This window comes from Varroa destructor, unplaced genomic scaffold, assembly GCF_002443255.2.
Source record: "Varroa destructor unplaced genomic scaffold, Vdes_3.0 BEIS01000001.1, whole genome shotgun sequence".
Classification (NCBI taxonomy): domain Eukaryota; kingdom Metazoa; phylum Arthropoda; class Arachnida; order Mesostigmata; family Varroidae; genus Varroa; species Varroa destructor.
The window spans coordinates 42,141,068-42,155,859 of record NW_019211454.1 but is presented as its reverse complement, the minus strand read 5'-3'; the positions used below and the strand labels follow the sequence as shown (position 1 = coordinate 42,155,859).

Below are 14,792 nucleotides of genomic sequence, written 5' to 3'. Positions count from 1 at the left end.
ATTAGTATCATGGCATTGTTAACGTATGCCTATTATTGTCGGGCAAGAGGTCCAAATCAACAAGGTTGCGAATACGCCGAACGGGACGGTTACCTGAAAAACGATTGCGCCAACTTTTTACAAGACGTTTTATATCGATGATAGATGATATTTGTTTTAGGATGATAATGATCAACTGTTGCTACAAACGCGTGCTATACTCAAGTTAACATACTCGAATCGAGCTAAGTTTGTAGATGATAAGTTCAATTAACGAAATACAACTTTCATACAAATATAGTTGCAGGTTCTGGCGTGTTTATGGTAGCAAATTGGCTTAAGAGCTTATCCAAAGTAGACGAAGGGTTTGCCAATTTGATCTAATCGTTCGAATTGGCAAACAGTCTCCTTTGTTGTTTGCGTTGTTTTCTGAATGGCATTATGGACCTTACCGGAAATATTCGACGGACGTCAGCAATTTCACAAAGGCGCACATAGTCGATCGATTATGTGTCGGCCTACTTTACAAACTTGATTATGTATTGAAATTTTGAGTTGCGTTCATACGGGATGGCAAAACAGCAAGTCACAACTACTACACATCTTTACACATGCTTTCAGTATCAATTGTACAGTTACTTTTTGGTCGTGACCACTTCGCTCAAAAATTAGGTGTTTTAATAATACGACGCACGTTCTCAGCTAACTCCTATCAGTTCACCGGTCCCGTTCGTCTGCGATATCACAAGTCCAGCTAGAATGATTTGGGCATGACCATGCGTCACACTGAAGAGCGCCCGTATGTACGTAATTCGTCAGCCCGGACATCTATTGCTGAATGTCCATGAACTTATGGGTTGTATAAATGAATAGAAAGATCATTTGCTGACACAACTGATGCGTATATACGTTGATGGCGTTGATTTGTTTGTTTCAGAGACAAGCATATTGTACTCTTTTTGCTTTGGATTTGACTATAGCTTTGTAAACTTGCACTCGAACCCTGCCACCGGCCGCGGCTACCTTTTTGCTTTCAAGTCGACTATTATGAGATTTGTTACTTTGATACTATTGATTAGCAATAGATTACATGTACACATTTGGACTCAGCATAATTTCTCTAGGACGGCTTATGTACGGGAGTATGCTGCACCAATAATCCTGTGTGTGTAGTAGTGATTTCAACATCGCATTCGGTGTTTTCCCTAACCCATGGCTTATTCTAAGTTTTCTACACGTTGTTTCACTTCAATGATGTATTTTGCATTGGTTGAGACGACGACCTACAGGCGGAAAACCAATAGTATCGCAGATTTTGTGCAATACTTGCAGGGAATACATTAATCGCATCAAAACCTAGCTTTAAGGTCATCTAGAATTCACCACTACTACGATAAGTTGTAAAAAACTTCCGAAATGTTTTTTGTTATCAGAAGTGGCGTTGACGTAGAGTTTTCACCTAAGAATCCAGCAGAACGCCAAGAACCAATTCATGAAGGCTGCTTACCCTAGAGGATACGCTTTATGTTTAGTAAATTAAAGCTAAAACAGCTGCTAAGACAGGAAGCCAAGGCTGCTATAGTGATAATGACGTCAACTGACCTCATTTCCTTGGAGCACGGTTCGTAGCTCTTTGCTCCGTCCATTTGGCAGTTTCAGTAGCTCACTTCCAAATGGCGGCTATATATGCCTCAAGCTCAAAGTTATGTCAGCTAGTATGCCCCAAAGATCAGTCACTTCGTTGCAACGCGACCTTTTTACCTGTCTGGATCGCGCTTCAATAGGTTACCAAGGAAAGTTAAAATATAGCAGTTATGTAACGCGTATACAGCAATGAAATAAGGCTGCACGTATTTTTTACGAGTTAATCTTTATTTCCTTCCTCTCGTATTTTACTAATGTAAGGCATGAACTTGTACAAAACTTCAAACGTTAACAAAAGTTAACGTCTGCTTATTTACAGCCATCCACAACGGACCCATTTAGCTTTCACAACTAACAGCAAGAATTCACAATGGCTATTTCATTAAATTGTTCAAGTGTTTTCCTTCGTTTTAAAGCTTAAGTAACCGAACACTGCCTTAGCGGCACCCTTTGTTTTTTACACATTATCTACACCTTAGATGAAAAGCTAGGTTCGAGGAATATGCATATCATGCATTGAAAGCCCCGTACCAGGTATGAAAAAAAAAAACTAAAAATCTACGTGATCAATTCTCATATACGCAACATGGGATCCCATCATGTTTGCTACAAATACGGGGAGTGATACAGACTGATGTGGATATAGAAAAACCGGCCACAAAGGATAATTCATACGTATTGTAGGTATATACTTCACCGAAATTATGATACACAAAATTGTTTTTATTCCTTTTGGCAAAATCCAAATATTACAAAAGTACAGAACTATTAATCCATTATCCTATACGCTACACGTTAGATCTGTCTATCTGTAGTGACAAACACACCGCGAACCCGATAAACTGTTTCGGTATTTCCCTATTTGGCAGATGACAAGGTAATCACGTCTGTGCAATTGGTGCCCCCTTGACGTGGCGATGCGGCCGAATTATTGACGCCTCATCCTTTTGTTGCGCCCGCTAAAATAACGTTGAATCGCCTTGACCAGGCAAGTCATCATTATTAGGTGAATCTTAGCAAACGCTATTATAGGAAAACTGTCTCCGGCTCGCAGTGTCATATGCAATGATTTATTTTTTACATTGGACCTCCATTATATGTGGAATATATGTGTATATATATATGTTAGTAACTTTGTATATATTGTTTCGCGACGGCGATCGATATCCATGTAAAATACCGTAAGCCAAATAGACCTTTGTATCGAAGGTATGTTTTAAGGTCATCGATCAAAAACCATTATACCTGTTAGTAGAAATGTTTTAGTGTGGATACAAAGTTTTTTTCTTACTATTAGATGAATTTCTATATGCACCAGTCAGCTTAAGTGTATAGTGTCATCTTCCCAATGTCGGCCTCAGCACCACCCCACAATTCCTCAGCGTTTTCATTCGAATCATTAGTACAATTTTCGTGAGCCGCTGTTGCACCTTAACGAGAGCTGCACAATGTAACCTGCAAGTATATAGACATCTATATAGAAATTAACGTATACGTACGTCTATATTCACTGTTCATTGTGCAGCGGCCTATCTGTGTCTACATACTTAATTAACACGCGTAGACTTAGTCATTTCGCGCCGTTTTCTACGATTTGTTCTTCACCTGTATATTACACAATGTTAATTATATACAAAACGTCTTTCAGACATATTGGCGATAGTTGTTTAACTGGCGCGGAGCGGGGCGCCAATAGGTGTCACACACCGGGCTTAGTTCACGTATTCTTTATCGCTTCGTTCTTCTCTTGTGTTAAAGTGCGCTCCCGGAAGACTGCAATGAATTGAACAGGGTTTATTATCTCTTGAAGAGCAAACACCGTTACAAGTCGTTAGTATACAGATTTTTGTTTGGGGGAGAAGGAGGAAGAGGGTAATCATTCTAGAACTGGAAATACCTGCAAACGTCAGAAAATAGGAAACGGTTATCTTAAGAGATCCGAAGAACCAATTTGTTCTTTAATATGATGACATAACGGACGTCCCTTATGATCCACAGGTGGCGATATGCATGGCTACGACCGCCATATCCGACCCCGTCAGACCACAATACCCGCACTGGTACAATTTTTCTTGAGGGGGCAAGGAAGGTGGTAATACCAATTGCTGTTCCTCTCGGATTCGCTGCTGCTGTTGCTGTGAAGGCTGCAGTCGCAGCGTGTGACGTGGGTGGCCAATCTGATGTTGTAATGCAGGTGCGACCGGAGCTTGCACGTGGACTTGAACAGAACAATTATTAGGTGTGCGATGTTGTGTCTGGGATTTTTGTCCAGACTGATGAGCAGCCTGCTGAAACGCCGTTCCGAGATAACTGTTCGGCTGTGATGGTATCAGACGATGCAGGGCTCGCTTCTGCGACATCCCGATGACACCGTTGTTGTTGTTGACCGAGTTCGATGGGTTTGCCATGTTCTGTACAGTATTGGGCAATGGTGAATGATGGATAGCCTTCTGCACAAGCTTTGGGGGTGACGGTAATAGTGCCGATGTAAGACCTAGATGGGTTGTGACAAATTTCGCGACCGGTGACCCTTCTTGGATCTCAGCTGTCGGCCCATGAACAGTTCGCGGCGGTGATACAGCTAGAACAGGTGGATTCGGGTCAAAAGTGGCCATGTTTTCGATCGCCGGCGTTCTCTTGAACTGACAATGATTGGTAGTCTGTATGGTTGGTATGCACGTTGCTTTTATCACAGTAGGTGTCGCAACAAAAGGCGGCCCCCTTGGCAAGAGGTTCTGGATATGTTGTTCCTGGTCTGAGGCTAGTCCAATTGCATGACCACTTTCAACAGCCTGGGTATGCACTGGAATATTATCAATATGCTGCACAGATGTATCCACACAAACGGGCGCCACACGCTGAACCGGGATAACAGCGCTACGTGGCTGAGTATTCAGAGGTGTTACAGATGCTGATAATCTATTGTTGTTAGTTTCTGGTTGGATTGTAGCACTGGGAGATGTTGCGAGCAAAGACCGCTTCACAAATGCTGTACGCGTCCGATTTAGCTTTGATGGCGGAGTCGGCGTGTCGTCCTCCAGAATAATTACTTCACTTGAATGTGATGCTGTTTCTTTAACAGTTGATACGACGGAATTTAGTATAGGATCTAGCCTAAAGGGTGATACTTCAAGGTTTGATGTACCTTTTAGGTTGCGTTCTGGGTTCGTCAAAGAACTTTCGCTTAAAGGTGTCAACGTAGTACCTGCTAGCTGTGAAATCTTTTCTGTCCTACTTTCAGCGACTCCGACTCGACGTGCTGGCTCCTCTTTAAAAAATGTATGAGAAAGTAAGCTTTTTTTCCAGGAGCTAATGTCCAGCATCTGCTGAAGCCTTCGTCGAAACTGGTGGTTTATTGGGGCGCATGCAATTTGTCTTACTGACTGCTTTTGTAGGTTATTATTGGGTTCAAAGATGCTTAGCCTAGCATTCAATGACTCACAAAAAGCAGGGGTGCCTTCCTGTGCCCCCATTCGACAAAGATCATTGGAAGATGATTGCCCACTAGCCGGATCTAATTTGGTTGGAGGTGAATGGGGCGCCGTTTGAGCTTCATTCTCTTTCGAAGCTTCTTCCGGTTCATCGGGAAGCGACAGTAAATCAACGAAATCTACAGGTTCTTCTTTGACGCTCAGATCGGGCGACGTTGGAATCGGTCTAGATTTGAGGGTTGTGTCCAACTTTTCTACCTCAGATTGATCCGCAGCGCACTTCTCTGGATGCTCTATCTGACATTCTGTATTGGCTCCTTGAGTCACGAACGGTTGGTTAAATTCTCGTTCACGATTTGGATTTCGGCGTTTAGTAATCTTTATTCTGGCTTTTTTAATTCCAAAGCAAGCTGGACGGTTTGATGGATCAAGATATCCGTTTAACGACAAGGGGTTTGCTGGCGTTTGGCTCTCTTGCGAACTAATACCATTTCCGTCATCAGGTGGATTTGAATAGGATGATGTTAATGATTTATGTTCTATTTGCGGTAAAGGCCTCTTTACTGTGCCAGGTGATGCCAACGTGTCCTCAGTACGACTGTTTGCTAAAGAAGTCGTGGAATCTACCTGAATCAGATCACCCGAAATTTTTCGTGGTGTTTGTTGTTTTCCACCAAATTGTCTATTTACGCAAGCCCTTTTGTTGTTACCATTCTTAGCAGGTACATTTTCCTCAGAAAATTCCATTGCTTGCAAGCGTGCTGCTGACGCGATCGCCTTTATGGCGTTCTCAATATTTGTTTCTGAGAGCATAGGACACGTCAGGTCATTCATGGACTCATCGGACGCAATATCTACTGAGAGACCATTAAATTTAAGGCAGTACAAGTCCTCTTTCTGAACCATAACATCTTTAGGCTCGCCTGCAGTTTTTACAGACGTGTTCGGTGACGTAGGTTTATCAGTCATTGAGGTTGTCTGCGATTTTGGTGTTTGAGACAAACCTTCTGCTTTTATCGGTGAACCTCCCGATGTTGATTGTGCTGGCGGCAATGACGATGATTTGGAAGAAGGTTCAGCCTTCGCTGCTGCCGCGACCAACGCCTGTAATGACGCTTTCGTTACGGGGTGCTTCGAGACGGACGCTGCCGATTTTGGCGCGTTCGATATTTGCTTTGTCGATAATGACGATGACGTCAGCTTTGCCGACGTATCGTTAGGCCTATTAACCGGGGTCGTCGGCTTCGCTGAATGCAGATGCCTCGCCGAAATCGAATCGATTGGACCCAGTTCGATTGCCGATTGTTTTGGCAGGACAGGGGGGTTGACATTGAAGTTCGCGCCGGATGCAAATGTCTTTGGTAATAGCCGCTCGATGCTTTCACTCGGCGTTTTCAGGCTGCGAAACCTTTGCATGAGGTTTACGTCCATCTTGAAAACGTTTTTGTCCACCATCTTGATGCTGGTCAGTGGATTGTGCTCAGTGGTTATCACGAGTCTAGCTGTTACGGTTGTCGGCTGGCTATTATTCTGAAATCAGAAGGACCAGATACATACATATATACACTAAGCACAAATGCCATAACGCAGGAATATACGACAACTGACTGTTACGACCTGTTCGCATGGTACTTGGTTATCCCTGTGTCACAACATCAGCACCCGTAGAAGCAGTAGCAGGCCCATTCAGTAACGGAAAGTTAAGTTAGAACAAATCGTCTAACGCGGCAGTTTTGCGACGGATGCATTTACCAGAATTCCAGGAGCGGTGGAAGCGGCCTCATCTGATATACCACTTTACTACTTTTACCTTTAAGAACTGCGGTATCGTATCAAAATGCATCGCTACTGAATAATATGGCTGTACCGCCTTTGGTCAGAGCCCGTCTGATCGAGCGATTCAACCTACTTATCTATCCATCTGTTGGTAAAATCTGAATGCGTACGTATATGCAAAGAACAAAAGTATAGCCGTTGTCGTCCTTCCTGCCAATCAGTTGATCTGTTAATCAGAAAGTTTGTTTGTTTTCTATAGCACAATTTTCATCATTGTCATGATTATTATCGCGCCCGATACCAGACAAACTGCAGACATTTTAATAACAATGCATTTTGTGCTCACGTCCACCGTCCCGCAATCGATGCGTACCTAACCGATAGAACTATGGTAATGTAAAGCTGTTCCTTTTAGTTAATCTCAAAACGAGAACTATGATCTTTGGGCTCGACTATGGCCAAAACTAACTATGGGCCTAACAGAGAACAAAGAATACACTGACGAAATACGGACAAATCCACATCGTATATATCGACCAACATTATCTTCATCACGTCGCGTCCTTTAGCTGTGTCTTCTGTTCCTTGTTCTTGGTCGATAGCTAGTTAAAGCCACTTCACTGAATTCAACGTTCTTGCCTTAACCCCCAACTAGCTTCATCCCAATTGTATATTAATGAGAAAAAGATCATGGCCACTTAAGCATTTAATACAACAAGTCCCAGAGTAAGAGTTGATTCTGCTACTAACAGATGGTATCTTGTGTTCTTCCACCTAAAAAGGCGCATTCGTTCCATCAATTTCAAAATCACCTCGCCGGCCACACTATATGCTGTCACAATCGTTAACATCAATATAAGCACCGTCTTTGATCTTAGCGGCCTGTCCTTGCTGGGCACCGTGCTTTTTTCTGCTTTATCACCATCAACACTTACCCTAAACAACTTTTTAAGATGCACGATGCCCTCGTTCTCGGTTCCTTCTCCTGCTACTATTGAAAGCGATCTAAATCAGCAGCGCAATCCTTTCGTCCCCTTCATTTAATCGTCTTCTCCCTAACATGTTAAAGGGCATCCCGATAGGGGCCTTTAGCACGACAACGGACACCGTAGCCGCTGGCTCTCACAGTCGTAATTACGGTGGTACTTAATAGAAGATGTCGCTATCGAAACTAACACAACAACTGCAGCAGCAGCAGCAGCAGCAGCAGCGTCCATAACGGGCAAATGACCGCGTGCACACGGAGGCCACGAGCTTGCAAGAACGGAACGAGCGAGCGAAGAGTCAACGGCACCCGGCACCGACACCCGTCGTAGAAGCTGATAATCGAGCATCGGCGGCTTCATCCTCGGCGAACAAAAAATGGTAACATTGGCTGTTGGCACTTGCAGCGACTGTACTCCACTTCACGGTACTGCGGGCAGTCTAGCAGTTCCGTCGCGTTGAGCTACGTAAAGTAGAACTCTGCTTACCACCAGCAATGGTCACGACAGCACGGACACCGCAGCGTTGCCGCCCTCCTTACCCTGCTGTTGGTATCGTCGGTGTCGCTGAAGTTCGCTAACGAGCGCCGAACCATGCATGTGAAAATCGCTGCGTTGTCGTGGGCGACGCCGTAGTCCACGAAATGGATGGATATCAGCCAGTATGACCTAATACAAATGAGAAAAATAAGCTGAGTTGAACAGTGGAGACACGCACCGCAATAGCCAAACGGCCAGATTTGTTTTAACAGTTACAGAAGTAGTCGTGATAACCAGTGAAGCTATATTGCATTACTGCCATCCGTTCAGTTTAGTTAAACAGCATTTCGTAGTAGCCCTGCACAAGTCATCTATTGTCACCCGCCTGTTTGGTAGGCATTCATCCGACTGTTCGCCTGGCCATTGTTGTTCCGTATGTGTTTAGTTTGCAGCGTTCCGTTGCGTTGTTCCTCCGATCACACGACTTATTATCCGTGATGCTTGCGGCTGTGGTGTTCAGTAGCAGCAGCAGCAGCAGCAGCAGCAGCAGCAACAGCAACGACGACGGGAGTTACGGCTGCGCCGTAAGCTCAACCGCCATCGGCTGGAGGCGAACCGAGAGACGCGACAGCGCGGTCACCGACGGCGATATCAATAGAGGCGGCAGCGGGCGCCACAGCACCATCCTTGCTTCAACTGACGGCGAAGTTATTCTTCCGCTGGCACACAGACCCTTATGGCACGTTCACTGGCGCCTGCCTGCTGTGCTGCTGCTATTAGCTGACTGGGTTCCCAATGCTATCATCTTACAGAAAGGCCACAGCAGCAGCATCAACAGCAGCATGCTGTGGCGCTCAACTGTGCTGGCGACTAGCGCTGCTGAAGCTGCTCCTGCCGAACAATATGGCGGCCGTTTTGAATTACGTGGCGGGCGCAGAGCAAAGCAATATGAGCATAAGCCGTTATCTAGCCGCCGCACACTATCGCAGGAGTACAAAATAGTTCGTATGAAGGCAGACCCGCCGTCGGTCAGAGACAAAATGCGTACAGTACACAAATCCATGTTCGTCGAACGAAATAAGGCAAAAACGGAGGAATTCTAGATAGAATCATCGCAACGCCTATCTTATCTAGCTAGATGTGTTGTGCAATACTGTGGCTGTGTCTACGTCCTAGACAAATGAGTCAATGCTATGACAATGCTCTCCTCATCCGGAGTGCGTCGGTCGCGTTTGGCTTTGTTGGGCAGCGATCGGCTATCTGTCGTTTTCTATTGCTGCAGGCCGCTCATTGGCATGATGGTTGGTTTTCGTGCGGTGTTGATAGCGGCATATGAGCGATCTTCCGTCTTGTAGTAACAAGGCAAACTAACAAACATGCTGAACTAGGTTTAATTGCTTTTGTGTACGTGTCTGGGTAAATGCAAGAGCGCATTATGTTTTCTTCAAGTGTAATAGTTTCGTTTTGCCGACCCGCAATTTATACCGCCTAATTCAACCACTTATGCTAGATGCATTGAGGTAGAGTTCCGTGTAAGGGGAGAGAGAGAACGGTAGAAAGTTCATGCAGATAGGGGTTTGCTGACCGAGTTATGACAATGGAACGGTGAGTTATGGTCAATTTATTCGGCGATGGAGTGCTTTACTTTTGCTATAGACGCCTGTAGATATAGACAGGTTCCAGTGGGTGTACTGTGTGGGAGTCGTCCAGTTATCACGACGTAGTGCGTGTCTAGAAATACGAAATTGTAACTGATGGCCACACGTGTTTACGAATAGGAAAAGATAAATTCGTGCATTGTTTTAGTATAAGTACGAGGGCCGCTGCGTGTTTTGAGAGACCAGCTAGCTGCCTTCGCGACAGCACCGAGTAAGCTCGTTCGCACTTCCTGTTTTTTTCTCGCAAACACATCCTTAGTATAACATCGTACTCTAATTCTTAATTTATGATCATATTTGCACTTAATAGGAAAAACCTATCAGTATAGCTGTTCAAAATTGATTATTACTAAGCCTTACGTTTGTAACACTGCGGTCGTTTCAAAATAGGCCAAATTAGCTTATTTTAACGTTGTTGTTTACTGGCGCGCGCGTAGCAGGACCAGAGGCAAGCTGCTCAAATGATTAGACGTAAGTTTTCCCGATATAAGGACTTCGTAGAGCCTTAATCAACATTTCAAATAGAAGGCAACATGGAAAAATGGAGGAAGATCAACCTAGGTGTTAACTGCAGTCTTTGGTTGACATGATTCAGTGACCCAATTTACTATCATGTATAGGCAGAGATGCCGCCCGAACATGTAGGCCAACTAGCTGCCACATTTGCGTTGGTAAGTAAGCCAGATCGTGACAATAAAAACAAACACACTGGAAAACGTCAAAGCTGATACTGTGACCGCATGTTGAGAGCGGTTTATTACACCAAACGTTATTACAAATGGTTATTTCTTTGTTTTTTTTCACCCTGCAAATTAAGCCAACGAAATCTTTTGGAAACGAGCTAAGAAAGTCTCTCATGTGTAAAGGAGTTTGCTGTCAGGGGTTTCGCCGTCGGAGATTACTGACGACTAATCGCATGATCGTACCGTCGGCCATCTTAAATACAATCGCAAAGCGAACTTTTTAAAAGATACGTCCCATTACCACGTACCCGTGCAAATGCAAGAACGAGCTATTCAATAGGCTTGCGTAATATCTCTGTGCATGTACCATAGCGAATGGGGTCATCGTATCGTGCCAAGTAAATCTCCAAAGAGTCATCTTCAACGACCATTTCCTACCGCTTTCAAAATGTTTAGCTTCATCATCTCTGTTAAGTAAATATTCTCACCAGCTGAATTATACTGCTTGTGTTCGTCAATGTCTTTCTACTTTATTAGGCAGTCGAATTTTACAATAACACGCTTTGTTCCTTTTATGAATCACTGCGTATTTAGTGCTAAGGGCAAATGGCTATGGTAGGTAATAACAGTTTTTTCCCCACTCATTGTTTCCTTGGTAACTGAAAAGGTGGACTTTAGAAAGAAAAGTTCTTCGGAATTGGAGGACCCGGGCCAATCTGTGTTTTTTCCTACACGCGTTCACCATCATTGACGTGATTCTCGCTTTCACTCTTACACAAAGATCCAGTAAGGACAGATTTGTTCGGGTCGATCTTCGTCTGTTGGTTGACTCTACGAGATTTCGTTCCAAATCTTAGAAACGTTTTTTCCGCAGTTCCTTTCTAGGCTTTCTATACTGATTATTACAATGCTTTGTTTCGATTGGGGAGCGAGTTACTGTCGTCACTCAATATAAATATGCTTTGTATTGTTCTTCAAAATCAGCATCTCGGGATTCAATCTTCGACTATCGATAGAAACGTCACCCTCCTTGCGATCCTTACGACAAGACTGGAACTAGATTTGTCCGAAGCTCCTCGCCATTCTCGACTATGCAAATTTATGATCATGTTGTGCTTTACCAGACAATACATACAAATACTTGCACTTTCTTTAAGTAACAGCTGCACTTTCTTTAAGTAATAGCTCATAGACACGACTTTTCCCGATACGTAACGTCCGCTAGGTTAAGATTGTGGCATTTTTTTTATATATTTAACAAATATATTCAACCCAGCAGTGTTTCTTGCCAGCGCGTGTAATTCAAGTCTTTGAGAAGGTCTCTCAAGTTTTTAGATATGAAAATTAGCCTTTCTGCAGATGGAACATCAAGATTTTCGTCAAGGTAAGTCTGTTTACTGGAAGTAGTCAAAAACCTTTGACGCAGTTGTCGAAACCGTTAGCAATAAAAGAAAAGTTATCACATTTATGAGCAGATTGTTGTTCTTGTTTATTGTATCCATTTCTTATTGATCAGGCATTGTGTACCGTTGGAAAATTCTGAGCATTATTGTTGTTCGGATAGCGGATCAGCGACACAAAATTCTGTCTGGAATTTGAGCTGTAAAGTTGGATATATATCCGACAAAGAATATCCCGTCTACAACGTTAAATTTTCTCCGAGCACCTAGAAGGTTTGTTCTTAGACTTTACTAGTAAAAATGTATGGCCTATGTGGCAATCATTCGTCACATTTCAAAGGTGACCCAAGGCGATCAAGTGTATTGTCTTAGTAAAAACACTACTCTGGAACATGATAAACCACTTGAGCCGTACATTCAACGATGTGGTTCTTGTCCAATAATTTCTATCTGTGACTGTTTTTTGCCGCCTTTCAGGCCTGAATAGTTGAATAATCAGCTTTCGCTGTCTGGCATATTGAACTCAACCAATATTGGAACTCGTAAGCGTTACGAGTCAAAACTATACGATTCTAATAATAACAGCTTTGTCGAACAAAGAAACAAATGCAAAGTTTTCTAAAGGCATACGACACTTATTGATCAGTAAAGAGAAATCTAGACAATGAATAATAGAAGACGAAATCGGCTTGCTTAGATGTCCAAGATGTTTAAGCAATTTTTTGCTAAGTAGTAACATGCACTTTAGTGATATTCCGGTACGTAATATTAAAAAATTCCAGATTTTTAAACTTAAAATTGATTTTTCTAGATCTTTACTTATGGCAGTAGTGTTCCAGGGAAAGACACAACCGTTTTTGACGTATGTGGTCGACGCTCGACGGATATATGAACGTCGTTTACCCATCATGTGATAGGATGCCAAGAAGAATTTTTCATTAGATGATATTTATTACTATTGTTAGTAGTAAATTCTGTGTGCAAGCGTTCTCCTGTTTGGTATCATGTGGTACGTTTACGCAACTCTGAACGATCATCGTACGCACGTCCAACTCGTTGTAGAAATATCTTTCTATAGTAGATACAAGAGCAGTTGATCTACACGTGGCAGGAGAGCTACGTACAGCGTTACATTTGGTTAAGATAATTTATCGCTAGTTAAATTTAAACAGTCAACAGAAATATATAATTTGTCAAAATTCTGAAAATATCACAATTTATAAAAATGTTTTACGGAAGCAAGATGTTCGGTGGAGTTTCGCAGAACGTACAAATGTCGTGCTATGGAACGCTGATTCAAGCAATAACTGTTCGCTTATCTTCTAGATTAAGGACTAAACGGGACACATCAGGAATCACCAAAATGTTATAGAAGCAAACTTTTTCAATAGTGGAAAAAATCCAATTTACCATTCGTGTTTTCGCTATCAATGATTACCATTTAAGCATTTGTGCATGATAGTCCCATTGTTTAACCCACATGGGACAAAAGCACATAGGTCATTTAATAATGTCCTATAACTCTGTAGGTTCTGCGTGAATTTTGAAGAACTCGCGTGACACTTACCGAAATCTTGCTGCGACAAGAATACGTCATCGTTGAGTTCCATACAAGCAATGATATCGCCTATGCTTTCATTCATCTTTGTCTCACCTCGATCGCCCTTCCCTGTCGTAGAATCGGACAGGAAACCGAAACCTTAACTGCTTATTTTGCAAGACAGACCAGACGAAGCAAATGTCAGCTAAACACATTGGACGTTTGAATCAAGAAGATAAACATTTTCGCCGACGCGGTGCCCCTCAAAGCAAGCCGAGAGAGTTAGGCAAACAGAAGTGTCACGAAAGGATACTGATAGTTATAATATACCTATGCATGCTAGCTAGAAGTAAGTTCTTCTAGAAAAGCTGCATGAAAACTTCCGGCGGAAAATTTGCCCATCGACTTGGTTTTTTGTCTATCATCGTCTCGTTGTATCCTTGATTGATAGTGCGTTTATATAGATTAACTCGAAGGTGTCGTCGAGCCTCGCTACCAGCGACTACTAAACCGCTTATGATTGTTAGCGTAGATAAAATCACGTTGAAACTTTTGAACACTACACACGAAAAGCATTTCATTCTACAGAACAGATTACAGCATAGAAGCATTTTGACCGGAGGTATTCAACTCGATTTCAGTGACCCATATAGGATGCTCGTGTGCGTCCCTGTGACCCAACTAACCAGGCCTATTTGATGGTTAGTCTTGCAAAGGTCGATTCATTGGTGAAGCCGGATTTCTAGTCTACTGTGAAAAAAACTACGAAGCAAGAATTGAGCTTGAGACTGCTTGCTAAGATGATTGAAGAATAGGTCGTTGGGAATGGAAGTTGCTGCTTACCGAGGAGGTCTATTTTATTCAGCCGTTGACTGAGCCACTTTAAGCCATAGTGAAGTAATTATGTGACCCTACTTATCGTTCAGCTATTTTGCTTTCATTGTTATGTTTTTCCAAACGATTCTAGAAAGGGCGTTTATCTTTAGTTGTGGCTTGCGACGAACAAATGCATAAATAGGTAAGCAATCCGTTTGTCAATTGGAAGTTAAAAAAACTTTTAACCTACTACGCTGGACGGTAAAAGATAGTGTACCGCCTTGAAAAGCGAAAACTTTTGCCCAGCTGATCACAGCAATACCTTATAGCGACTGACAAAATTTAAGAGTTAGACAAACAGTTGCGAGCTATATAACGTACGCGTTTCCACGTTAAATACAA

General features: G+C 42.9%; 1 protein-coding gene across 8 annotated transcripts; it reads right to left on the bottom strand.

Annotated features, from left to right (window-relative positions):
• Positions 1 to 2,325: 2,325 nt before the first annotated feature.
• Positions 2,326 to 14,649, bottom strand: LOC111246283 (uncharacterized). 8 transcript variants are annotated; one of them, XR_002671622.2, is made up of 3 exons: positions 13,602 to 14,649; positions 3,521 to 6,584; positions 2,326 to 3,396 (listed from the first exon to the last, which is right to left on the bottom strand). XR_002671622.2 is itself a non-coding variant. In XM_086977102.1 (3 exons), the coding sequence occupies exon 3, from the start codon at positions 6,507 to 6,509 to the stop codon at positions 3,609 to 3,611; it is 2,901 nt and encodes a 966-aa protein (XP_086833228.1). In that variant the 5' UTR covers positions 6,510 to 6,584; positions 7,766 to 8,482; positions 8,679 to 9,713; the 3' UTR covers positions 2,326 to 3,608. The 8 variants fall into 8 exon arrangements, 6 of the variants coding, with proteins under 6 accessions (XP_086833228.1, XP_022651349.1, XP_086833229.1 ...); XR_015318855.1 differs by having other exon boundaries at positions 2,326 to 3,078; XM_086977102.1 differs by lacking the exon at positions 13,602 to 14,649 and adding exons at positions 7,766 to 8,482; positions 8,679 to 9,713 and having other exon boundaries at positions 2,326 to 6,584.
• Positions 14,650 to 14,792: the final 143 nt, after the last annotated feature.

What these genes read in the sequence shown, in the direction of transcription:
- LOC111246283 (XM_022795614.2), bottom strand. Translation starts at nt 13,631, where the DNA reads ATGACGTATTCTTGTCGCAGCAAGATTTCG. An exon ending in CTTGTCGCAGCAAGATTTCG is followed by an intron (nt 6,585 to 13,601) that starts GTAAGTGTCACG and finishes TTCTGATTTCAG; the next exon opens with AATAATAGCCAGCCGACAAC.